This window comes from Genypterus blacodes, unplaced genomic scaffold (assembly GCF_046128005.1).
Source record: "Genypterus blacodes isolate CSIRO-AG114 ecotype Tasmania unplaced genomic scaffold, CSIRO-AGI_Gbla_v1 ptg000249l_1, whole genome shotgun sequence".
In the NCBI taxonomy this organism is placed as follows: Eukaryota; Metazoa; Chordata; class Actinopteri; order Ophidiiformes; family Ophidiidae; genus Genypterus; species Genypterus blacodes.
Window position 1 is genome coordinate 2,501 of NW_027467045.1, and position 26,679 is coordinate 29,179.

General features: G+C 47.7%; 2 protein-coding genes across 3 annotated transcripts in view; one reads left to right on the forward strand and one right to left on the reverse strand.

Annotated features, from left to right (window-relative positions):
• LOC143016865 (stabilin-1-like) overlaps nt 1–12,476 on the forward strand; it is a 14,965-nt gene extending 2,489 nt beyond the window's left edge. Inside the window, exons 6-23 of the mRNA XM_076171403.1 lie at nt 63–209; nt 437–493; nt 580–760; nt 926–1,075; nt 1,802–1,906; nt 2,152–2,268; nt 2,835–2,967; nt 3,130–3,190; nt 5,758–5,902; nt 6,549–6,682; nt 7,079–7,244; nt 7,453–7,559; nt 9,257–9,376; nt 9,525–9,659; nt 9,752–9,856; nt 10,639–10,785; nt 11,338–11,442; nt 12,259–12,476. Coding sequence (XP_076027518.1) covers nt 63–209; nt 437–493; nt 580–760; nt 926–1,075; nt 1,802–1,906; nt 2,152–2,268; nt 2,835–2,967; nt 3,130–3,190; nt 5,758–5,902; nt 6,549–6,682; nt 7,079–7,244; nt 7,453–7,559; nt 9,257–9,376; nt 9,525–9,659; nt 9,752–9,856; nt 10,639–10,785; nt 11,338–11,442; nt 12,259–12,336 — 2,193 coding nt within the window. The 3' untranslated portion in view covers nt 12,337–12,476. The remainder of the gene's footprint in view (nt 1–62; nt 210–436; nt 494–579; nt 761–925; nt 1,076–1,801; nt 1,907–2,151; nt 2,269–2,834; nt 2,968–3,129; nt 3,191–5,757; nt 5,903–6,548; nt 6,683–7,078; nt 7,245–7,452; nt 7,560–9,256; nt 9,377–9,524; nt 9,660–9,751; nt 9,857–10,638; nt 10,786–11,337; nt 11,443–12,258) is intronic.
• Nucleotides 12,477–16,796: 4,320 nt separating this feature from the next.
• ccdc71 (coiled-coil domain containing 71) lies at nt 16,797–26,282 on the reverse strand. 2 transcript variants are annotated; one of them, XM_076171393.1, is made up of 2 exons: nt 25,865–26,282; nt 16,797–21,140 (listed from the first exon to the last, which is right to left on the reverse strand). In XM_076171393.1, exon 2 carries the CDS (start codon nt 21,128–21,130, stop codon nt 20,072–20,074), a length of 1,059 nt encoding a protein of 352 aa, XP_076027508.1. In that variant the 5' UTR covers nt 21,131–21,140; nt 25,865–26,282; the 3' UTR covers nt 16,797–20,071. The 2 variants fall into 2 exon arrangements, with proteins under 2 accessions (XP_076027508.1, XP_076027507.1); XM_076171392.1 differs by lacking the exon at nt 25,865–26,282 and adding an exon at nt 25,262–25,328.
• Nucleotides 26,283–26,679: the final 397 nt, after the last annotated feature.

Below are 26,679 nucleotides of genomic sequence, written 5' to 3' on the forward strand. Positions count from 1 at the left end.
CAGCAAGTGTTTGTCATAATGTGTGTGTGTGTGTGTGTCTCTGTGTGTGTGTGTGTGTTCAGGGGGCTGTGTTGATCAATGGTAACAGTGCCAGATTGGTGGAGCGCTTCATGAAATTCTCAGGGGGCCTGGCCTTTGGCATCGACCAGTTACTGGAGCCGCCTGGTCTGGGAGCGTTCTGCGACGAGTACGAGAACAAAACCATCAACGTGAGTGGAGCTAAAGATTCTAACATCACAATGTGTCTCGAACTGGCGACCTTCCGGTTCCCAAGCGGAAGCTCTACCCACTGAGCTACTGCCTCCCTCACTTATGAGTCTAGTGAGATAGAAGCATTTTCCTGTGACCTTTGTCAGACGTCTGTATGTGTTGGTGGATCTCTATCCTATAGTTACATACTGTACATGCACACTTCCTGTCTGCTTGAATGTTCCAGGGGCCCTGTGGTTCCTGCATCGACCCCCCGCCCTGCTCCCCCAGATATGTGGACTCGGTAACCTTTAACTCCTTTAGTCTGTGATGGAACGATGCCCAGCGCTGCTCACCTGAGAGTCACTTCCCTCTCCTGTCCTCTTTCAGGGATCAGCATTAACTTGCATGCGTCCTCGCTTTGGACGCTACAGGCCTTCTCCCTGGTCCAATCCCTGGTCCAGCGTGAACCTTCATTTGCCACAAGGTCGCACCGGCTGTAAGCGGGTCTGCCAGTATCCCAGTTGGATCGAGAAGTGCTGCAAAAACCACTATGGAAGAGACTGCACAGGTAAAGAAGAGAGGGAGAGGAGGAGAGAGGGAGGAAGATCAGATAGGAAGCCTTCGTATGCTGAACACAAAGTATCTTCTCCTGAGCCTTCCTGCTCCACGTCACGTACGGCCTTGTTACAGGACTTCCTGTGTGTGTGTGTGTGTGTGTGTGTGCGTGTGTCAGTCTGTCCAGGTGGAGTGGAGGCCCCCTGCAGTGGCCACGGGGAGTGTGAGGACGGTGTGAGAGGCCAAGGAGTGTGTGTGTGTGCTAAAGGCTTCAGAGGAGACGCCTGCCAACTGTGTCGGGCTCAGTACTACGGCCCCAACTGCACAGGTGTGTGTTTGGCTCTCTGTGTTCAAATGGATGGAGAAGGCTCACAAAGTGGTATCGCTAGTGCCACACACACACACACACACACACACACAAGTTTCCTTTCAGCCGCTGCCAGATGGACACGTTGCCCTGGTAATAATGAAGAGATTGTGGGTGTGGCCTGCATCCCGCCTCCTCCCATCGCATTGTTAACGGTGTCTCCGCCCCTTTGGCTGGCAGCAGCTTGTCACCATAGCGATGCTGCACGCTCACCATCCCGCAGCAGGGCGCTCCAGCTCAGACCGACCTGGCCAGCTGTGATCTCGTTTAACAGCTGTTCATCTGTGTGTGTTGTGTTGTGATGATTGGCTCTTAAGCTGATGTCATTGACGTTGACATTGTCGGTGATATTCAGTGGAAATATGACCACTGGAGAGATGAGGTCAGGGATTTGACCTTATCTTGTGTAAGTTGAAGTGGGCGTGGCTATAAGGCTCAGCCACGAGTCCTCATCATTGGTCATCATGTGGTGAGTGGAGTCATTGGATGAGCTGTAGGGAACAGACTGACCCCTGTGAAACCAGACCCAGACCCACATGGACCCAAAGAGCAGAGAGAACACCAACACCAACACCAGCAGCAGCAGAAGCAGCACGCAGCATTCCTTTACCTTGTTCATCAATCAATCAATCAATCAATCAATCAATTAACCCCCCCCCCCCTTCTCTCTGTCTGTGTCTGTCTCAGCTTGTAGCTGTACAAAGAAGGGAAGCTGTGAGGACGGTGTTGAAGGCTCTGGTCTGTGTGTTTGTGAGTCGGGCTGGCAGGGCCAACAGTGTCAGATTGAAACGGGTGAGTTCTGCTCCAACTACTGTTCTAACTTGTCATACATGCACCGTGTGAGAATTCTAGCTGACAAACATCATGATCATGATCATTCATCCAGAACATCAGCAGCCAAACATCTAGCAACTTCCTGTTAGCTACACAGGAAACTGTAGCAAACACCTGAACCAGTATCCAAACAGCTTAGGCAGTGTAGGCAAGCAGCAAACACACGTCGCACTCAGCTCATCTCCATCTGTCCGTCCACGTAGGTACTTTGCCAGAGGAGTGCAGGCAGTGCCACGCCCAGGCCGTCTGTGTCCCAGGTGCAGGCTGTCAGTGTAAATCTGGGTTCCAGGGTAACGGGACGTCCTGCAGCCCAGAGCCACGTGAGTGAGAGTCTGTCAGGGACCCTGTTTACTTTATATGTGTCCGTCACTCTAAAGGTACTAAGACTGTGCAGCCAGTCTCACACACAAGTGAGGCTCCTTCCTTCAACACACACATACATGAGCACAGACACACACACACACACACACGAGCACAGACACACACACACACACGAGCACAGACACACACACACGCACAAGCACAGACACACACACACACACACACACACACATGAGCACAGACAGACACACACACACACACACACACACACACACACACAATTATCTCTCCTGTCCCCCAGGCCTGCATATTTTCCTCAGATGGGCCTTCACTCCATCCACTGCTCCCACTCTGACCCGGAACACACACACACACACACACGCACGCACGCACACACACACACACACACACACACACACACACACACACACACACACACACACACACACACACACACGCACGCACACACACACACACACACCGCACAGTGTCTGGAGGTGTATCATACAGCTGGTGGCGGTGATGACTCAGCCTTCCTCACCACAGTGGCCGTGTCGTCCTGCAGCTCCTGACCTGTGCTCTGAGTATAACGGCGGCTGTCACCTGGTGGCCGACTGCAACCAGACGGGACTGCTCGTTAATTGCACCTGCCGCAGCGGTTACCAAGGAGACGGCTTCTCCTGCGAGCCCATCAACAGGTGGGTGTGGCCTCAGAGTTTCCTCTGCTTTCCTCCTTCTGTTGTGTCGTTACTCATGCACGTGTCATCTGATCTGCTGTCATGTTTCTGCTCTGTCAGGGATTTAAAAACGTTTCTGTCCATATTAAAGATTAGCGTTGGATGTGTTTGTCTGTGTTTCAGGTGTGTTGAAGAAGAGAACGGCGGCTGCAGTGACTTTGCCACCTGCAAGTTCACAGGTCCAGTGAGTAAAAGTCCTCAGTCACTGATGAATGAAGGAAGAACATGACTGATCCTTTACCTCCTTAGTTTAGTCGCTCACTTCCTGCTGGAGGAGCTCGGATACTGTGAAGTGGGAGGATTTGCATAACAAAGCGCCAGAACAAAGAGATTGTTGTTGTTAGAAGGTCACGGGGAAACACTTCAACATTAATATCATCAAGCATCCGCCAGAGTCTAACTGAGCGTGAACAAAGCTGTGGTGATCTTCATTACACACCAAAGAAGCTGGAACCCTTTAAAAAAGACGTTTACACCCCCTGCTTACCTGCTGCTCTCCTGGCTGTCAGTGCTGCATGAACACGTTGATTGAACAGGCGGAAACTGAGGCTGAATATGAAACTGAAACTATGAAAAACACGTAAAAACGCCTCAGAGGTGTGGAAACTGGAAGTTCCCTTTAGGTGTTTATGCTTCCATGCTGTGCCTCCATGTGACCTTCAAGTTTTGGTCCAGAGGAGAGCAGACCTGACACCTTGACGCTCTGCTAAAGCTCCTCCACCAGGGGGCGCCGGCTCTCATGCCCGCTTGGAAAGGCTTATTCTGCGTAATCGCCACTTTTTATCCCCCCTCTTATTCCCCAGGCTTAGAGTGCCACCTGATGGAGAATCAGAGTCATGGCTTTGATTCCAGTGAACACAGAAATGCTTCAATCTTCCCGTTGTTTTCTTTTTATAGCAATGACTTCCTTTCTGAGCCGTCTGTGCAGGAGAACACAGGGTTTTAAGACGTTGACATGTTTCTTTACTCGGCCATTGGCTTGATTAGCCTGGAGAGTAGCTCAGGAACCTGCAGCTCCATTTAGGTGTTCACATACGTCAGCGTGTTCCACATGAGCTCCATCAGTCCCTCACTGCTCTGTACCCATAATCCCGTGCAGCTATCACAGGGCTGTGGCGTCAAACCCATTCACACTCCCAGGTAATGTGGAGTTTCCACTTCACTCAACCTGAATGTGTTTGGGCTGTCAGAGGAAATCGGAGCTCCAGAGGAAGCAGAATGTGTCGTCAGGCGTTTAATGGCGTTTAATGAGGTCAGCGAGCCACCGAGTGTGTAAACCACCGCCGCTGTCGCCACTTCTCTTTTCCGTTGTGAGTCTGTTTGGTATTTACTTCCTCTTCTGCATGCCCACACTTACTGTTTCTCTCCTCGCTGAGTGGTTCCTTCCCCTCATCCCAGTTTAAACCCTGGTCACACTGATATGTTGCTCATGTTGATGATGGATCACACTCATGTCATCACATAAAGCTTCCCAGGTGTTGATCACAGACACGTGCTGCAGCAGGTGAGAGGCCGTTCTGTTAATGAGCTGCTACAGATGCATGAGCCACGCGTCACACTGCTTCCTCCTGTGTGACGACTTCATCCTCTGCTTCAGAGCTCAGAGGTGTAAGAGAGGACGTCTGTGTCTCTGTCTGTCCTGACACACAGCAGTGAGGGGGAGCGTTCCATTTAAATAAACTGATTCATCAACTGAGCGGGGTTAGATGTAATTTAATTGATCACTTATTCATGTGAACCAAATCCATCTTAAAGCATCGATCACAGCAGAAATTATCCATCAGACTGACAGGTTGTTTTGTTTTATGAATAACATTGATTTAGCTCAGCTTTCCCAGACAAAGGTCACAAAAAAGTGCTTCACAATCAACCGAGTAACAACAGAGAGAAGAACAGATGAAACAATAAGAGAGGAAAGGGTGAAACTCAAGGACACACAACACAACAATGGCAAACAGGCCACAGGTGCAGCAGTCTGAAAAGATCGTACAGCAAAAGGCTTCACACTAGTTTGTTGGGCAATCAGAAGAGTTGACCCTGATTAGTGGCTCTAAGTCCTGAGGTTCTAAAAGTGGGAGATCGTCCTGGCGCTGTGCTTCATGAATGACTCCCCTCTGACTCTTTTAAAGACAAGTGGCTGTTGCTGAAGGGTTAAAAGTGAAGGGATGCAGACAGAAAAACACAAACACTCAAGGGTGAAAGTGTTTTTGTTAGAGTTGGAACAAACCAACGGATCTAAACAAGAGGCAGGCGGTCTGAGGTAACAGATCAATGTGGTCAAATAATACAAACAATGAATCCAAAACAGAAACATCTAGAGTGCTGGAGGAAGGTTCCAGCCGGCTGCAATAAGGAGCAGCGACCTTGGAGAGAACAAAAGGAGCTGGCTGGTATATTTAGACCCACAGCTTATTAGGAGCTGGTGGTGTCAGGTGACAGGTGCAGATCTGCAGCTTCGTGATAGCTGTGATGGTGCAGGTAACGGCCAGGCCCCTTGCTCGTCTTCCTCACAAACCCAGCAGCGTGTCTGCTCTTCTGGCGCCGGTGCAGTTTGTGTGTTAAGGCCTGAATGGCAGTTGACATTAACAGCAGCCAAGATTGACGTGATGGAGGTCGGGTAGATAGTGGCTCCATGTGATCTGAGCTGATAGGGACGGCTCATTCATGCCTTTCAGTGATGAGTTGGTCAACAAACCTCTGAGCGTGTGTGTATGTGTGTGTGTGTGTGTGTGTGTGTGTGTCTTTCACCAGAACGAGCGTAAGTGTGAGTGCCAGCCAGGATACGTGGGCAACGGAGTTCAGTGTCTGGAGAAGGTGGTGCCACCTGTTGACCGCTGCCTGGAAGACAACGGAGGCTGTGACCCCGAGGCCTCCTGCAAAGATCTGCATTACCATGGTAACACACTAACTGTAAAAGTGAAAGTACTTTTGAGCTTTGTAATTGTGTAACAGGACGCCGTGCAACAGAGCAAAAGATGCTAAAGACGCCCAAACATAAACACAGACACCAAACCTCTCTCGTCAGCTTGTTGCTCCTCCCATGACAGTGATGATGCTGTTTCCTGTTCTTCCTGTAGTCTGGTGGAGCCCATTGTTTCATCAGCTGCTAGAATGCAGCCGGTGAGCCCAGAGCCATTACAGTGAAGCTCAAAGCCGCTCTGTGCCTCCGGCTCATTAGTGCAGCCGTCCTGCTAAGGTGCTGCTTCCGTTAGCGTTAAGCTGCAGATCGCAGAGCTTGTTAAGGCTCAGAGATTTATTTATGATCCTCTCTTATTCTGACCTCATGTCCTCAGCAGGTGAGAGAGAGAGAGAGAGAGAGAGAGAGAGAGAGAGAGAGAGAGAGAGAGAGAGAGAGAGAGAGAGAGAGAGAGAGAGAGAGAGAGAGAGAGAGAGAGGACAAAGTGACCACACAATAATAATAATAATGCTCATTATGATAACGTTGGCCAGAATCACACACTTCACCCTTCAGTTCTGTTTTGACACACGCCTCTAACACACAAACCAGAAATGTCTGTTATTAACGGACCGCTCTGTCTCAGCAAACACAGCCGGAGTGTTTCACCTGCGCTCTCCAGACGGGAAGTACAAGATGAACCTCAGCCAAGCCGACGCCTCCTGCCAGGCCGAGGGCGCCTCACTGGCCAGCCTCACCCAGCTGGGATACGCACAGCAGGTAGACCAACACAGCACACGCTACAGCACACACACCTGACTCTACCTGGACTCACCTGGGCTAAAAACGGCCTTCCAGCCTCCTGCCAAGTTTGGGTTCCTCGATCCAAGGAGCACCAGGAGGCCACATTCTACACCCAAGAGTGTAACTCCTCCTCAGACAAACAGACAGGCAGGCAGGCAGACAGACAGAGACAGATAAACAAACGGACAGTTAGAGAGAGACAGACAGACACAGACAGACAGACAGGGAGCTGTAGATATTTAGAGGATGATTCTTGATGTACCTGTGTTGTGTGTTCACTGTTTGGTGAATTATTGATGGGGGCACAGCTGTGCATGCTGGGAGGTGTGATCAATCATTTCCCTGTCATCATGGCCTCTGTGATCCTGCCAGCTGGGGATGCATCTGTGCGTGGCCGGCTGGATGGAGGAGGGGAAGGTGGGCTACCCCATACGCTCGCCCTCCGCCAAGTGTGGAGACAACCATGTGGGCGTGGTCCTCTACAAGCAGCCTGTGGACAACAGCAGCAAGTACGACGCCTACTGCTACAGACTCTCAGGTACGAGGAGAGAACATCCTGTCGTACCGCCACAGAACATCCTGTCGTACCGCCACAGAACATCCTGTTGTACCGCCACAGCCGCCACAGACGCCACCGTACAGACCAGCTCTGTGTCAGAGACACGTTTCCTCCATGTGGACAAATACATAACCTGTGTGTGTGTGTGTGTGTGTGTGTGTGTGTGTGTGTGTGTGTGCGTGTGCAGATGTATCATGTGTGTGTCGCACTGGGTACGTTGGATATGGAGATTTCTGTAACGGAGTCCTGACCAGCGTCCTCGCATCACAACCAGACTTCTCCCTCTTCTACAAGGTCAGTCTGTGTGTCTCTGTGTGTGTGTGTGTGTGTGTGTGTCTGTGTGTGTGTTCTTACAGAGCATTCTTATGAGCAGTTTGTTATTATTGTTAAATATTTGTATTGAAGAAAGAGAGCAGAGAGGAAAAGGCCAGTGGCTCAAAGGTCAAAGCAAAGGGGCGTGGCTATAAGGGGCGTCCCTGAAAGCTTCCCCGCTGTCGAGTGACGTGTTCTGAACTATTTCTTTCTTCGGACACTGGCCTGTGGAGCTGAGTATAATGATCTCACCCAGCTGATGAATTTGTTTCTGAAGCCAGATTGCTTCAGTACTGCAGATCAGTATTCCCTTTCTCCCTTTCTCCCACTCTGCCCTGTTGAAGGCTTTCACAGCCTCCAGGGACATTACATCTCTGCTGAGATTTCAGAGTGAGTGGAGTGAATCATATTTAAAAAGGTGTGAGTGTTGTTAAACACTTTCTGACCCTGAATGAAGACGTTTTTGTTCCGTCGAGATAAAACTCAGCAAATCCTTTCCAAGCGAAGAGCAATGTTGTGGGCCAAGACTTTACCGTCTGCCTTGAACAAAGACAGAGGTCTTTGTGTGCCACGGGCGTCTGTGTCCTTATTTGAAGAAAAGAGCTGTTGAAGCTTGAGTCAGAGTCGGGGGAAGTGAACCTTTCCCCGGGGATTCATTAAACATCGACAGGAGTAGAGGTGCCAGTTTAATCATGAATTTCTGAAAGAACTCTATAGGAAATCCATGGAGGCCTGGAGCTTTATTAGACTGTAGAGCTCTGATCGGGGGCGAAGGGAAGAATCCAGAGCTGTTGCAGGGTCGGCCTGGATGTTTGGGATTATGAGATCAGCAAGGAAGGGATTCATCTCTGTGGTGTCAGGAGGAAGTCTGGACTTGTGTAGGGAAGAGGAGAATGATCTAAATGTGTTGTTTACTTCCACGGGGTCAGGAGGAGTCGTGTTAGCATCAGTACTGGTTTTGTGGTATCAGACAGGAAGTGGAGTGGCGTTTTAACTGGTGTGCCAATCACTGTGTTCATGAGAAGCAGCTCTGGTTTGGAGTTGTAGACGCTCAGCATCATTAGTGGAGATGAGATCCAACCGGGTCTGAAGATTGAGATGCTTCTGAAGACGTTCTGGGGACGAATCAGAGGATCAGATGATCAGAAGATCAGAGGATCAGAGGATCAGATGGAGGGGATGGAAGCTGAGAGTCTATAAACTTTGCACTGTGTTTTTGTTGGGGTGAGAGGAAGAGGAAATAATTTGACCTCTAAGGAACGAATGCTTTCAGCGACGCCCAGAGCAGGGAGGGAGAAATAGAATCGTTTATATGAAAAGAAGGAAACTCATCTCTGGAATTAGAGCTCATGTCATAAAGAGTCAAAGCTCCACAGGAGGGGGGAGTTAGAGGAAGAGGAGCAGTTTGTTATTGATCAGTCCCTGCTTGTTGTCATGATGTGGGGATAAAGAGCGTCCGTTCCTTACGGTTCCTCTGGGCCGGGAGACGTCCCACAAGAGGACATCTCCATGGTTACGCCTTGAACACGAGATAACTGGTTTATCAAGATAATGAGTCTAATCGTCACGTGGGGAGATTTAAGTTGTGATGATCAGAAGCTGCCAGATGAAACTCATCTCATCCCTCCAGTGTGGAGTTTACAAGGTTGCTGCTTTGTCACCCCCCCCCCCCCTTTTAGTTCTTGGTGGACTACAGTGACTCATCAGCCGAGGGCAAACAGCTTGTTGACTTCCTGTCACACAGGAAGTCAGAGGTCACATTGTTTGTCCCTCAGAACGCCGGATTTGGCCCCAACCAGGTAGAGCTCACTTTTTATTAATTGACTTATTTTGAGATTTGAGTGTTCAGTCAGAATATCAGTGGGTCCTAACTCCCTCTGTGTGTGTGTGTGTGTGTGTGTGTGTGTGTGTGTGTGTGTGTGTGTGTGTGTGTGTGTGTGTGTATAGACTCTGTCTGGCAGAGATGTCGAGTATCACATCTCAACCAATCACAGCAAGCGATTGTACCAGGACCTGAGTCACCGACAAGTCATCGCATCAAGGCTCGGCTTCAACCTGACTGTTACCCATGGACACAACGTGGTCAGGAACACACACACATGCCCAAACACACACACACACTTGCCCAAACACACAGATGACAGATTGATCTCAGACTCCTTCTTCCCCATCAGAGCTATAAGCTGGTGAACCAGCAGCTGCTGCTGGACTGGGACATCCCTGCCTTTAACGGGATCATCCACGTCATCCAGGCGCCCCTCATAGCTCCGCCCCCCCCGGTGAGTCACCGCGGCTGTAGTCACAGTCAACACTAAGTCTGCTCTTCAGTATTTAGTTTGTTTATAAAGTGGCTGTGGTTTTTGACTGAAGGCACCTGAATCTCCTCACCGTCTTATTACCGGTGGCAGCCAATCACAGTGAGGATGTCGATGAGGTCGTGCATAAACAAACCACAGCACCTGAAGGAGAGCAGCCCAGTGTGCAAACAGCTGACGTTGACGCTTTTCTCCTTTAGCTTGTATGTGCAGCCGGCGTGTGAAGCTCTCCTGCTGTTGCTAGGCGATTAATACAGTTCTTGTTGGTGAGCAGAAGGTTATGTTTTGTTGCTTAGTGACCATGTGTAAATGAGGTTCATTCCATTCTACATTTTTCAATTTCTGACTTCCACCTGCACAGAAGAGTGTCAGGTGGGCGGAGACTCTGATCTGAGCTGTGAGGGCGTGTCTAACTTTACAGACTGTGATCATGTGACGTCTGAGGTCACGTGACACAAAGGAAGCCGACGGGTCCTGATTCCCTTTACACTGAGGCGTTAACATCCATAACCCCCAGTCCTCTGCTAAAGAAAGCTGATGGTGTTAAGCCAGAGGGGAGTTACGTCTCCATGGTGACAAAGAAGCATCGTGTTGCTGTTGCTATGGTTATTGAAGCTGATCAGAGTGTGTGTCAGACATGAACCGGGGCGAGCTTTAAAGTTGGATGATTGTAAATCGATTTAATCTGTGTGTGTGTGTGTGTGTGTGTGTGTGTGTGTGTGTGTGTGCTTACCTGTCCTCTCTAGATTTCCCACCATGCCTCCCATGGCTACGCTCACTCCAACAGTACGGCAACCGTCCTGGTGTGTGTGTTCCTGGTCTGTGTGTTGGCCGGGGCTGGTTACTACGTCTTCAAATACAAGACGGACGCCTTCCGCTTCCAGTACTTCAGGGTGAGAAACAAACACGCCTGCTTTAGTTTAGCTTTGGAGACGTGTCAGGGTCAGACGGTGATGGGTTCACAGCCCCTGACATCAGTCTGCTGGGTACATGGGACTTTAATCCTCACTAAGGTGACGGCAGGTAAACACGACTGATGCCTGAACCCAAACTAAACATCTCAACCTTCAGTCTCAGTCGGATTCCACCAACATGCAGACACAACAGACAGGAAGTCCCTCCTGCTTTGTATTAATGCTTGACGTAAACACACATAATGTTGCACCAGAGTCAGGCTCATTTGCAGGACGGTTCTTCAGCCACGTTCAGATTCAAACAAAGTGTAGACAAAAGAACCCACCCAGCTGCTCTGCCCCCCAGGAGATTCCCTTTCTGTGGGAACGACACCTGAGCTCCATGTGGCTCCTGGATCAAGTCCCCAAGTCCTCAAGTCACTCTGCATGACGTCATTTAACATCATCACCACCGAACCCTGTGCCCCGGTGAACCCTTGTCCTCCTCGTCACAGCCACAGCTAATTGCTCTTTTTCCTTTCATTACATCAGAACGAGGACGAGGACGGCGCGTCTGGCGGGGGGGCCAAGCCCTCCCTGGTCTCCATCCCCAACCCTCTGTACAGCGGCTCCCACGCCTTCACTGAGCCTTTTGGGGTGAGTCACCAAGCAACCAGTGCAGCTTCATCACTTCATGCCGTTTAGTTTCTGTGTGTTGATTCAGTTGTGTATAAGGAGAAACATGGAGGTGCAGAACATCTCAACCAGGCTTCTGATCTGTTTTTACAGAGATACACCCTAATGTGTTAAAGCCTGAACTCTAAAGCTTTGAACGGTTTCAGAACAGAAACACAGCAGATTCCTTGTTTTTCCTGCATATTTAACATTTATCTGTGCAGATTCAGGGTCAAAGGTCACAATAAACCCCATAATCGGTAAACACATGTAGGAGAGTTTACAGCTCGTCAACACAGACGTTTGTTTACATTTTCTAGCTGTAGACTATTATCAATCACACACACACATAAATGGAGCTGCTCGTCTCACTCAGCCTGTCAGACTTTGTGAATCTGCTTTGTTTTGCTGTTTCAGTCAGGCTCCACTTTAGACTGAGCTGATTTCCTCCAAGCTTATTGAGTTTTTGGTCTGTTGACAAACACACATGCATCCTGCTCTTTACATTCATGTCAGTAAACAAGTCGTCAGCTGCAGGAACGCTGTGACGTCAGAATGAAGACCAAGAAAACAGAACAATGAACAAACTGTCAGTCAAACACATTAAAGTATCGATACAAAAATGAACTTCTATCAGCCACTCGTGTATTTAGTTACCAAGGGACAAAACAAAAGGATCTGAAGTGTTGCTTTATTCTCTAAACTCTCCTGTTCTAAGACACAAACAAACTTCAGCAACAAGATGTGTTAAAAAATCTGCTTTGTCACTTAATAGCGTCGCCTCTCCTCTTCCTCCAGGACTCCAGTCAGGCTGTGGACCCAGCAGAGCTCACAGAACGCCCAGAACCTCCAAGCCTTCTGGACCTGCACCAGTAGAAGCAGCACAACCAATCAGAGGTGGCGTGATCCTTCTCCAAACACCTTGTTGCCATGTTTACACACCATAGAGTTCAGCTGTGTTCCACCTGACACAGGCTGGTTTGTATCCCGGAAAAATAAAAGCCAAAGAAACCTTTTTTTGATTTCCATGATTGTTGTCGTCCAATAGTGTGGCGGTGTCAGATCACATGGTGTCACATTACGTAAGCACGAGGTAGCCACCAATCAGAGTGTGACGGCTCTTGTAAATGATGATCAAGGGCCTACAAATGCTGTTTATGTGGATAATTATGATCACAAACTCATTCTACAGACCTGAGGGAGCTACAATAACGTGCTCATGTACAACAAAAGATGGGCCTTAACATACAAGGACAAAAAAGAAGAAACCCCAGGAGGGAATTCAAAGAGAGATTCCGTCCCCAACTGAAGCGAAGGTGGGGAAAGAAACAACTTACAAAGAGACGGAAGAGATTAATTAATACAGGAAAATCAATTAAAATGCAACACTTGCTCCTGGCCTGTATCATGAGGGGAATGAGAGTGGTGACTAGGTGGCAGCAAGGGATCCTGGGAGGACTGAGGTGAAGAGCCAGCCAAGGCAGAGCATGGTGATCATTAAAGTGTAAAAGCAGCCAAATGTGTGACAGTGAGGCCACAACTAGACGAGACCAGATGGTTCTAAAGACGCCACTTAGGTGTGAAAGCCATCCTAAGGACACTTTTGTTTTCCTGCTCCTGGAGACTCCTGCAGTCCAAAGACATGCTGCTTAAAGGAACTGGAAACTCTAAAACACCCTAATGTGTGCGTGTGTGTGTGTGTGTGTGTGTGTGAGAGAGAGAGCTTCCTGTTATCGATCAGATAGATGATTGGCTACAGCTTGACACATTATGGTGCTTAAATGATCAAATTACATCTACAAATAGACAATTTACCACTCCTAAGTTGGAGTGAATTATTCTTCATCTTTCTTGTCTTTACTGGCTGATTTAAATGTTTGCTTGTTTACATCAAAACCAGTCCAGTCCGGCTCAGTGTGACTTGACCTGCTTAGTGAGTCAGAGTCTCTGTGTCACGTCCATCTGGTTTCATTCCTGTTTATTTCTGGCTCAGCTTTTTTCACATTTAGTTTCACAGTATGTGTGTGTTTGTGTGTAAAGGGATTTTTTTTTTTCAAACTCTGGTTTTCTGTGTGAAGGATTCATGTTGTCTAAGCCGATTGAAGCAGCCGCTTCCTGTTGCTCGTCTGAACCTCCTGGCACCAGAAGAGATGATTGTTATTCTGCTGCTTCTTCCTCTGACTCTCACTGAAAAACCCAAACGCTTCTCCTCTCCAGCTTCCCTCTGAACAGCTTCCTGTCTCTGCCTGACCTCATCCCTCTGCTGTCCAGACAGACCGCTGGCTCAATCAGGAAGCACCACACAAAACATACATTTCATACAGCAGTATTTATTACACAACCACTCTGAGGTTCAAACCACCAATGTGACCAAGCAGTCATCTTAACATCCTGGAGAACATGTAGACGTCGATGCAAATGTTCCGGCTGTTTGTCTGCCGTGCTTCCCTTCCCCCAACACACAAAGGGCTGAGGTGCCACTCTGGCTGTGAGAGCGCTGCAGCTTGAGACTGGACTCGCTTAGCCAACATTGTTGTGTTAACAGCCAGAGTGTGAATCGCATGAATGTGTAATCGAAAAGCTTCATCTTCTCCTTCCACACGGTCCGCCCAGCAGATGGGAAGCAGACTGCAGGCTCCGCTAACCCATTAGCCTGAAAACAAAGTCTCCTCAGAAGAGTAAGAGTCGACTGCAGACGATGATGGGGGACTGTCATTCAATTCAACTTTATTTATAAAGTGCCAAATCACAACAAAGGTCGTCTCATGGTGCCCCAGCACCTGCCTGAATGAGGGCCGAGCCACAATATTTACACAGTTAAACTAAAAGAAGCAACACACCACAGAATCCACGAGGTTGTCATACTACAAGTCCAGTGTGCTCATACGTACGTCTGACTGAACACAGACCTCTGGAGATCCACTCCCTGCTCCTGAAAATGAATGAGCCAGGTGGTGGCAGGATCTGAAGGCAGAAATGTAGGTTTAGGCCATAGAACCACCGCAGCGTAACCTGGCAAAAATACAATTCCCCAATTCTCATAGCCAATGTTATTGTCAACAAAAAGATTGTATAAACACTTACTTGACTGCCACTTAAGGTCGACAGCCTCCAACAGTCCAAACCGAAGGAATGGGAGGCCAGGGGCTGGGCCGCTCTATGGAACTAAGCTATTAACTGGCAGCAATCATCGACCTTTATGAGCAGCTACCAACTCTCTTAGAACCAAAGGAGTCATCCAAGCTTCTAGGTGCTCACAATAGGGTATCTGGGTCTTTAGACAAGAGAGTGGATGGTCTAGCTCTAGTGGATGGGACATGCTCCCCCAACATAGTGTCCACCAGTGGTTCTTGTAGCCCTACAGTTATAATAACCTCTTGGGCCACAGGGTTCCTCCTGCCTGTCTCTCCCGATTAGAAGCCTGTATGCTGCCTTCAGGACTAGGTAGAGGCTGCAGGGTGCTTGACACCAAGCCCCAGGCCAGAAGCCTTTAGAGTCCCAGCAGGTAAAGGCCATGGATCAAAGTCACCCCTTTCATCTATCTGCCTTGGCTAAACCATCCCCCAAAATGCGTTTCCAGGCCCTGTTGGGGTCTGCAGTACTCTAGAGCTCTTTGTTCAGGAGAGGTTTCCCTCCTGGCACGTTGCCAGCTTAGAGAAAACCATCTGGATCCTGCAGCCGGAAAACTACAAAGGACTTTTCCAAACTAGGCAATCGCAGATCCCAAAAGCAGGGCGTCCAAGAGTGGAGAACGAGACTGTTCTTTGATTTTCCACCTGAGGGGAGAGCTTTCTAGGAGGTGGAGGAACAGAGCTTGCTTACATGTGATGTGTAAATAACCCAACGATAATGATGATGAAATAATCATGATTTGATGTGGATGAGATGGATGTGTGAAAATATGGTTTTATGATGAAAGGAAGGCCAAGTTAGAGCCACGTCAGAGGCTGTCAGAGCGGCTGCTGCAGACCAGTTTGACAGCTACGCATCACACACCCATTCTGTTTTCACACAGGTCCTCAAACTCAACTTCACCTCATGCCAACACTAAGACACCATCTCCAGATTGGTTTATCTGGATTTGTTTGTCTGAGCCTCGTTGGAGGAGGAGGCTCATACAAACCCATGACTCACTCTTTGGTTCTGCCAAATTTGAAGTCTTTCAGATTTTATATTATGTGACTTGATATATTTTGTTGTTGTTCCTCAGATTCTGATTTAAAAATCATATCTGCTGATATCTGTGTGCGTGTGTGCGTGCGTGCGTGCGTGCAGGTTGAAATAATTCAACCTGTATGTCATCAGAAGTCTACAAGGGTCCACTGTGTTCCTGGGAACGGAGAACCAGACCCAGACCCAGACCCAGACCAGTCTTATTGCCTACATACTGTATGTTTAATAGAAGCTCTGATAACTCTCATAATCACCAAAGGGGAAAATTAGATTTTTAAGGAGGCACTAGGTGTGAACTCAACCACTGAAGAGTCTCATTATCTCCTGGTGTCTTTCAGCTCCGCCTCCTGTTTTATGAAAGAGCAGGCATGGAAAACAAACCTGTGAATTAACTTTACTGCCTCCAGTTAGCAACAGCTGAGCATTGAAGGTTGAAAACTGTAATTATCTTCTCTCCTTCTCTCCTTGTATGTGATGACAGTTCTAACTTAACTGAATCGTAGGTCAAAGCAACGGGCCTTCAAATTGCAATCCATACTCTACTGCTTATAACACAACATTTATATTATAAAGATTGTCTCACTCAATACTTCCATATGTTCATATCAGCAGTATTGAAGTATTCAAGCATGTATGGATGTCTCTGCCCGAGCAGTGAATACTCAGCCACCAACATTGTTAGATAGAGAGCATGCATGAGACTGCAGTGTTGCATTTTTGTTTTGTGTAACAAGACGCACTTCCAACCCTGGAAGCCAATGGCTGTTTACATTTACTCGTCCAAGTAAAGACGAGCTGTGATGGGCTAACAGACACATCAGTCCCACAATGGGATTGTGGCCGATGGTGTGTTGTTTCCAACATGTCCGTGTAGCTGCCCTGGAGGCAGACGGACACAGAGAGAAGTGAGTGGAGGCAGGAGGAAGGAAAACTGCCTGAACGTGTTCTTCAGGCTGCACTGGACCAGCAACTAGACAGGATGAGGACGTGTGACAGGAACGTCATGGATCAACCAAAGACGACAAATGGACACAAATGTCCAAATTACCAAGGTGACAAACGTAGTGAACAAAGGACGCCACAGTAACACAGCCTCATCCTCAGCACGCTCAGGAGGTCTCAATACGAACTGGAAACAAATCGTAGATTCATTTTTAGATCAGTTTTATTAAGCAAAAAAGTTGTCAAAGATCATGTAGGAAATACAATATTTTACAACTGCTGCACAAAGACTAACAAAAAAGAACTAGAAAAGGTATGAATGTGTGTGTGTGTGAGCATGAGGGCATGCAGGCAGCCTGGGATCAGTCAGAGGCAGGAGGAAGCCAGGAGGCTCAACATGTGGAGCTCAAACGAGCCGACCAGCATGATGAAGAGGGACACGACCATGTAATAACACCTGGGGAGTCACTTTGACAGCTGTGTGTAGAGTTTGACAGGGAGGAAATGTGTGTGTGTGTGTTTGTGTGTGTGTGTGGAGGTTTAAAGGAGCTAAGATGGCACAGGTCAGGAGTGTGTATGATGTAAACACACACAGAGAGTTTGATGCACCTGCTTGGGTTTGTTTCACATCATTACATTAATATTAAATGTTCTGTCAATCAAGTGCTCCATGATTGAATCTACTGCATTTCAATGTTTAACACTGATATTAATGCTGCTGTTTGAATTTTTCAAGCTGTTTTGTTTCTGAAAAACACATTTTTTGCTTTGAGTTAGTGACATTGTGGGACAAACAGACTACGCAATTTGTTCAAATGTTTGTCCAAATATTCCTCCAAATGCATCAGAAACTGTAAAAGGACGAGTGACGCATGTTCGGAACGTGTGGTTGAGCCAAAACAATCAAATACACAATTTTCACACACAGTAACATGAAAAAGGTTCCTGGAAAATGTTTGGAACGCACACACGGCAGTTTGGCAAAGTCATCCCAGCCTGTAGGGGGCAGCACCACCATCACTTCCTGTGAGGAGACGGAATAATTTAAACCAGGTGTGAACATACAGGTAACACATTGTCACCAGACTGAGACTCCACCTGCCAGACTGTGAAGGAGCCTGAACTACATCTGCATCAACATCTGTGCTCTTTATCCAGATGAGGTCGCATGTGTCGAATTGGATGCAAGTTTGGAACGCAATCATTCATAAAATCCACCCAGAAGTTTAAACATCATCCCTCCTTCCCTTAAGTTACTGGATTGAGAGTCCATCTGATCACAATCAGACGGTAAACGCACTGTGCTGAAGACTGAAGAAGTGTCAAATACGCCTGCTAGTGTAAAAGATGAGTTTGAATCAGGAGTTTGGACTTCCCTTAAACAGGCTCCTGCACAGTGAAGGTGTGAGTCCAGAGCGTAAACGCAGACATCCATACGTGTTCACCTCATGTTGTGTCAGTGCAGTTAGCACCTGGAGCGACATCAGCGTGTTCACATCTCCACGTCTGAGAAAGTACTGACAACAAACCAATGTGTGAGGAATATTACAGACGCTCGTGTTCAACAGGCTGATAAATGTCAAAGAGCTTCTCATAATCTGCATCATGGACCCATCTGAGGTGAGCTACAACAGCTGGATCACTGCCACAGTTTGGTTCAGCGTCCTGATGTACATTAACAAGTCTTTTTAGCTAGCAAACACTTGGACTCAACAGGAAGACATTTCCACTCCACTCCTGAGAGAGCTTCAGAGCTTCAGAGCATCTACACAGCCACACCAAGGGATCCAAGGAAATGAAACTTGCTGTTATGATTCAATTTGACCTCATCAGGATGGAAACAAAAGACATGAAGAAAATCTCACACTTGCTTCCAATCAGCACACAAACATCTGGATCAGGCCTGCTGACATCACCAATGAGACGCTTTCAAACATCCTGCAGTAGACTGAGGACAGGCGTCTCACCAGCTGCCTCAGGACTGATAAAGCTCACAATGCCAATTTTATTCAGATTCATGAGGATTCTGTGTCCATAGCAGCTGTGATGTTGCTTAACAGACAGCTAGTGAGGTTTCACAGTTTCCTTTGAGATCCTTGGCTTATGATTGGCCAGAAGCTTTACGTTTCATGAGCTTCAGGTTATAACATCTGAACCAGGTCACGTTCTGGATATTTCTGTCCCCTTACCAGGTGAAACCTCACAAGCGTATCACTGTAAGACACGAGCGAGTCCAGGACCAGAGGAACCTTCATGTAGATGGACTGGGACTGAGGCTCTCTCACGCCCTTTACTGGTTTTTGATTCCCAAAGAAAATGGAGCAAAAATACAAAAAGGAAGACAAACTAACCTTTATTTATTTATTCCTGTAAAGAAACATTTTTGTTTTGCCCGACAGAAGAACGGACGGCCGGCTCATCTGAAGACCAGCTGGTCCAGCAGGACGGTCTCGACTGGTGTCTCCTAACGTCTGATGGAAGAGAGCGGCTGCTCGTTCTTCACTGTTTTAGTGAAACACTGTGTGAAATCAGGTCATAGCCATCAGCTCTTCAATACTAAACCACAGTCTGAAGTGTAAAATACAGAAAATTGTGACATTTCTTTACAAAGGGGAGGGATTCATTGACCCAGATGCCCACAGTGGCCGGTGCAGCACAGAAAACATGGGCAGACTTGCTCAGCTACCCTGCAGCTCAGCGTGAGAGCAGAACAGCGATGCTGCTAACACGTCTGAGGCCAATTCATACTGTATGCTTCCTCATAGCGACCGTAACCAGTCAGCTAGCAGTTAATGACCACACACATATGTTACGGTGGGCGGGGACGGAAATGTTTTCAGGCCGGCGTGGAGAAAGGGAAAAAAATAAAAGCAGCAGCGCCGCCTCTGGGCTGTTTCCACACTCAGCTGCTCCTCTGGCTTCATCATCACCAGGACACGTTGTGTTTCCTCTCAGTGCTCCAGTGATTCTCCCAGCAAAGGAAGTGATAATGGCAGAACAGAATGGACATCGGAGCACCGGAGGCTCCAACTTTCCAAACACCTGTAGGTGAGCTGAGCTGCCTGAATGTGTGTGGACCAATGAATGTTAAATGCTTCTGACCTGCATGGAGGCAAACACCAAAATGTAGCACAACAGAACAGACTGCACAGAAATGCAGCCAGCTTAGTTTTGAAGTATAAATTGGCCCTGTGTGTTTTCTAGGGAAACTAAAAACAGTTGAAAGGACTGAACATGTTTCAGCCTGCTGGGGAGAGCTGGACTTCACCCCCAACGCCTCAGAGACGCCGCAGCACAGATGACAACAATCAAGACTTCTGCAATAATGAAACACTAAGATCTGCTAAAACAAGAGTGTGTGTGTGTGTGTGTGTGTGTGTGTGTGTGTGTGTGTGTGTGTGTGTGTGTGTGTGTGTGTGTGTGTGTGTGTGTGTGTGTGTGTGTGTGTGTGTGTGTGAGAGAGAGAGTGTGTGTGTGCGCACACGAGTCTGAGTAGTCAATTATTGGAATATCTGAAATCTCTCAACACGTGGTTAAGAGGTTGGATCTGGATCACAGGAGACAGGTTGACCTGGAGGATCTTCTGAGCCTTCAGCCGGGCCTCAGCCACCGAGCGAGAGTCGTCCACCTTGATCAATTTCCACCTAACATTGTTCTTGTCCTTCCAGCCATTTCTCTGTCTGGTCTGGTTGCTACGGGCCCGAGGGAGACCGTTGCCCCTCCAGTCATTGCCTGTCAGCTCTGTGTGAGTCTCTGGGAACGCTCGGCCATTGGTGTAGAACACAGGCGCGGAATCTCCGATGAGGGCGCCGTCCACGCGGACGGGGCAGGACAGGCTCTTCTGACTGAACAAGGCCACGGCTTTAGTGGGTGCCCCGCCACCGTTCTGAGAAGGGTGCAAAGGTATTCCTGAAAGCATCGGAGGGAGCTGAGAGTGCGTGAACATGACGGGGTGCTTCCCAGCCGACGACTCCCAGGTGGTGTGGAATTGGAGCCTGGCAGTGTGGGAGCCGGGCAGGCCTTCAATACTGCTCAGTCTGAGGAATGGTTGCATCTGCAGGGCCTGCGACGTGTCTGCAGTTCGACTTGCTGTCCTGCTGCAGACGAGGCGGTTGTGGCCCACCAACAGTTCTGGGGGGCGTGTCCCTTGAATCCTGGGGCTAATCCTCTCTGAGGTGCTCCAGGATGGGTGCACCTCCCTCTTCTTTGTCAGGGGCCTCCTCCCCCTCCTTTTGGCGGTGGGCCTCGTGTTCTTGTCGGGCTGCTTCAGCATGTCTTCAGTCAGGGGCTGGTTGGTGCTGGAGCGGTAGCCGTACACATCCTTACTCCGCAGCACGGTGGGCTTGTGGCCCTCCTCGCTCAGCTCCTGCAGGAAGGTGACCAGCTCCTCCGTGCTGGAGAGGTCGCGGGAAATGGGACTGAGGATCTTCAGCGCGTCCAGGAGGATGCTCTGCCCCGCCGAGGAGATCCGCGACCAGGAGTGGACGGCCCTCCGCTCCTCTGTGGCAAACTGGAACGGTCGGCTGACCACGGGACCCCGGGCCGCGTCAGCCATCCTGCTGCTCCTGCCAGGAGAGAAGGGCTCGGTTAAATCAAATCTAAAAAATAAAAAAATCCTGCAATTTAAAATGGATTTCCAGTTTGATTAGCATATTTATGTTTCATCCTAAATTCATTCAGCATTTTTTTATATCTGAATTTGAACTATTAATGACCAAAGCAAAGAGCCTGAGGTGTGTGTGTGTGTGTGTGTGGGTGTAACAAGCACCGAGCAAAGAGGAAAAAAAGCTTTTTCTGCCTGCATCTGTGAAACATCAGCAGCTCTTAACATCTCACTTTTCGTTTCAGCGTCCGTATCAACGAGCAGCACGGAGACGCAGGAGCTGCACAGGATCTGATGTTTAGCACGGAGCAGAATGTGGGTGAATGCTCATTGTGACAGCTCTGACCTTTAACATGGGGTCAAAACCAAAGCACGAGATGTGAGGAGGGGGATTATCACTCAATCACTACATCTTCACTTACCTTCATCATCAGCAGTGAAATACACATTTCCACGCTAAATACGCTCTGCTAGCCCAACCTGCTCTGTGTGGTCTCAGCAGGACCAACTGGTGAAATCAAATCTGCTAATACCGGCCATAAAGCCTGTGGTCATTTAAAGATGGCGTCTCTGTCTTTGCTCTCTATAAAGCAGAGCCACAAATGGAGTCTCAGAGGAAAAGGAAGCAGGTCGCCTGGCTCTGAACGATTCAGCTCCATATTGGGAAAGAGAAACCGCAATCACAGTGACATAAATGTGAAGAGAACACAACTCTACTGAAGGAGAGTCTGATGGTAGAGCTCAGCAGTCTCATCTGCTGTTTCTATAGGTGGTAGCTCATTAATGATGATAACAGGCCTTTACACCTTGTTTGTGGATCAGGACACAGCAGATGTTCTTCATACTGTGGCTTCTCCTCCACATCAACAAGCCTTTATGCAGAGCAACACTACAAAGTCCTCCAACAGGGCCGACTCTACAAACCATTTCTAGGTTGGCCCCTGCTCCCAGTTCAATGTTACCTAACTTACATACATACATCCTCCTTTTGCTCCGTTTCTATGCGTCGTTGTTTTAAAGTGTCACACAGAACATTTTTCAGGCAAACCAACATCAATGTGAGAACACAAAGGTCAGAGTAGTCTGGGCGCGAATAAAAACAAGAAGTTAGTGAGCACTGTGTCAGCGCTGCACAGTAGGAGCTGATAGAGCCGACGCATGTTCCAAGGTGGGTTCAAGGTCAGGCTGCAGTTTATTACTCAAAACAGTGATTGTTCAAATAGATAGCAGGATAGGTGAGGAGCGGCCATGAGCGGAGAAGCTTCAGACCCTCTGGGGTCGACAACACAATGAATCAAATCGAGCAAAGCACCAGAAGATCTCCTCCCAGACGATCAATCTGCTCTCTTTGATCAGCCAAACCAGCAAGGACTCGCCTTTGATGGCACAGACGAGTGTGGGATGTTAAACCTTGAATGAGCAGCTCGACCACCCTCAAGGATCAGAGCAGCCGAGTGTGTAACGCACAGCACCGTGCTCTGCCCTGAGCTTAACTGAGATGACGTCACCTTGCTTTGGCCACCAGGTGAAACTTCCTGGTGACTTTGGTGCATGAACTGCCTGATGGGTGCTGATGGGTTTTGGCAAGTTTGGAGGCTAATCCATACACACTTACTCAAGCCGCCTTCCAATAATAGTCGTACATAGGATAAGAGTCACAGTTTGGCCACATGAGATTACCAAACCCGAAAGAAGCTGTGGTTGATTATATAATATTGTATGTAATGTTGAATTTTGGGGTCTTTAACCCTCCAGTTGTCCTGGGGGGGCAGGCCAAGAAGTCAGTGTCTTTCCCTGAGGAGATGGTAGATGTGTCGTAGTTTGTAGGCCAAACGTACTGCAGTGAACAAAGCGGTAAGCATGGCGCCCATCCCCCGCAGGAAATGAGTGAAGCACTGACGTCAAACCAGAGGAGTGAATGAAAAAGGAAGAAAATGACTCATCACATCACACAAGACGGAACTAACTAACACTTAAATTTGTATACTAGCTACGGGTGGCTGTGGTTAACGTGCGTAGGACTTTGTACCATTAGCATTAGCAAGCTCACATTGCGATACAGCCAAGACATTATGCTATGCACCTAACCACATGAATGAAACGCACGTTTGAGTACTTGCTGTTTTTTAAGAATGAGTATTCAACCTGTTCTATGATGCTAGGTTCTATAATGACAGGTAGGTGCAGTTATTGACATCACTGCTAAAATGTTTAATTGGATTACATCACTTTGTTATTCAGATGACATCACTTTGCTGTACATTTATTAAGCACTTAGGTCAAAGATTGCAATCCGCCATGAAACCATAAGACTACAGTCTCTCTTCTTTAGCTCTCTATTGGCCTTGGGTCCATCCAACATGCACAGCACCGATTGGTTACGACATGGATGTGTGTATGCCGCTTGTGAGGAATGTTTCTTCCCTATAATTCCAACACTTGATTAGCCAGTTCAAAGGGTGCAGCTGTGGCTTTGAAACTTTCATTCCTTTGACATTTGCAGGAAATAATCACTCTATAGAATTGATGTGAGTTTGACTCTGAGATGAAATAATATCAAGGCATTCTGCACATTGGGCCAAAATGAAGGTGGAGGTTTAGATAATTACAGTTCATTCATGCAACCACAGCCCATTGAGCCACTAATCCAGCTTCCCTCAGCATTCATATCAGCTCAACAGTTACAACTGAAACACTGCGTATACAATACATTCAACAAATTTAGGCTAGTTGAAGAAGACAACTATAACCATAGCTTAACAACATACATCAAAACCAGACGCCTGTCTGCTGTGCAACAAAGGAACTCAGTTGTTGGAGACCTCGGAGTCAAATGACTAGAATCTCTAATGAAAACAGTGAAGTATTTCTGTATTGGCCCAGACTGCCAATACATTACTGACAACAAAATAAATACCACATTTAATCCAATGTTAATGATGGTATTTTGTTTCTTTTTTTCCACCATTTTGTTTTGCCATCGTTAACAAGGAGAAATACAAAATGGCCACAGTGAGACTGCTGAATAAACAGCTGCCACAACAACAGGATACAGACTGGATGATGTGCCACACCAGTACGTAGGGTGACGCAATTACAGTCTGAGAGACAGGAAAATGACTTTTTCATGATTAGCAAGATTTTTTTGAAACTCACTCAACATCAACTAGCTACATTACATTACAACAGGCTACAGAAGAGCTAGTAAGGTTTTCACTAAATAATTAACCTTTAATCCACTATCTACGGCGACTCCTTGTTTAGACCGCTACACACACACACACATCTCATAACATTACACAGATCATAAGTCTTATATATAGCATCATAAGTATAACCTTTGTACTATAATTTGACTTCAACGTATCAAGTTGCAATGAGCACCATTCCAACAACGGCCTCTAAACCTGCCAAAAACATTGGATCAGTGGTTTTTCATTTGCATAGAGTGCTTTTCGTTTTATTTGCATTAAATCAGCAGGGTGTTTTGTTTTACCACATTATAGTGGTTGGAGACATGACATAACCCCCATAATGACATGATGATGATACTGCTGTTAACATTATCAGGAACGGTGTCCTTCAGGCACTTTGCACTTGTACATATAACTAGAGGACAAAATCGTTTCATGGTTTGTTCCTGCCATCAGAGCATGAACAGGTGGATGTGGGGTCTTTCTAAAGTGCTTTAAAAGTAGTTATTTTTTTCTTACGAGGTCCATATGACAGATTTTCCTAAATGCTGTACATGCATTCCAATACCTTAATTGCGATATTGTAGTATATTTAAAGAATTGTGAATGTTGTCCAATATTGTGCAGGTCTTTTTCCGCTTTTTAAAATGGGCTCACTAGCTACAGGTGTTATTGCAGCCATGGCAAACTCTGTTTTCTTGCCAAAGCTCTGTGGAGAAATGTGAAACTGAAACTGTGTACTGTTTTTGTATCGCTGTTTACGATTGAGTACAAGGGGCACAGAGATCCATCATTATCGTCAACAAGTCCCCCGCTTGCTTAAGGTGAAGGTTTGTCCGCAAATAAGTTTGAATCACACCACTGTGGAATATAGTGTAAACACATTTACCTTCCAACTGGGTCTCCGATGAGTCGGGTGAACAGGAAGCAGCCTGAAGCGTTCTGGGCCATACAACAACCACTTATCTAACAATGTTGAGCAACAACAAGATAGAAACTTGAAACTCTGAGAAACACTGTGAGCATCGCGACACAAAAGCGAGCCAATCACCTGCGAACTCTTCTTTAAGCGCGAGCCAATCACGTGCGAGCTCCCAGTGTGCGCGAGCCTTCGTCTTCGCGGCTCAACAGCGCCCCCGTCCCTCCGCTCGCGCCTATAAATCTCGGTGTAATTCCACGATAGCAGTCCGCCAACACGTTTAAGTGTCGGCGGCACATTCACACAGACGCCACAGAGAAGCTCCTCAATGCCTCCTTAGAAGACACGGCGCCATGTTTCAGACACTTGTGAAGCCAGAGAGAAGCGCAGCTCTCCCAGCGAACCTCCCTCTGTCTGGGCTGCTGTGAGTTGACCAGGCAGCCTTTAGCTTCTTCCCGCCGGCCCGGAGCGCAGTTCAGCACAAAGTGCGCCCCCCCCTCCCCCGCGTTTGAGAGATACGAATCGCGAAGTTAGCCGACAGAGGCGGCACAGTTCCACAGAGAGCGCTGTTACCTTTTAGCGGTGCAGTCTCGGCATCCTCCGGTCTCCGCTGTGCCGACGCTCCACGCTAAAATGGCTGCAACAACAGCGGTGTGGATGACAGACCGAAGAAGACAGGCGGAGGCTACCGGGAGAGAGAGGCGAGGGGGCGGGCTCTGCTCCCCCCCGTCTGAGGGTGGGGGTGGGGTGCGGCGGGTAAAGACACTTTAACTGAGGAGCTCCGACACACATGAAGAACTAACTCCACCTCAGTGAACTTTAAGGGGCTGCTGGGGAGGCAGTGAGAGCGCCCAAGGTTTAGCTCCAGCCACAAACATGAGCGGCCCTGCTGAGCGCTGACGTCACAGTGGGCGGGGCTCCGGCACAATCTTTGCTTGTGCCACAGTTCGCTTTAGCTAGCAAGCAAGCAAGCAAGCTAGCCTGAGCCACAGCTCACTCTTGATTATCGTCAAACATGTGTCCAATTTTTGCTTTCAAATGGATTTTTTTAGTCGTTCCTCATAAGATGCTTGTTTGTCTCCTCGCTTTCAGCTCGATAATGTCCAAACTAGGTAGCTGACATTTTTTTATGGAAGTTGGAGAATTCTGCATATATTATGTCTGTAATCGCGTTTATAAAACTTAAGCGTGACCATGACTTATAATGTGAGGTTTTGAGATATATACAGTTTGTTATGGCCACAAGCTAATTATTCAGTGACATTATCAAATAACACAATGACATGTGATCTACAGGACCTTGTGGGCTTTAACAGACCCATTTCATGTATTTTAGTAATTTTTACCAGTAATATTATTCACTTTTAGCTCTATATAATCGACCATTG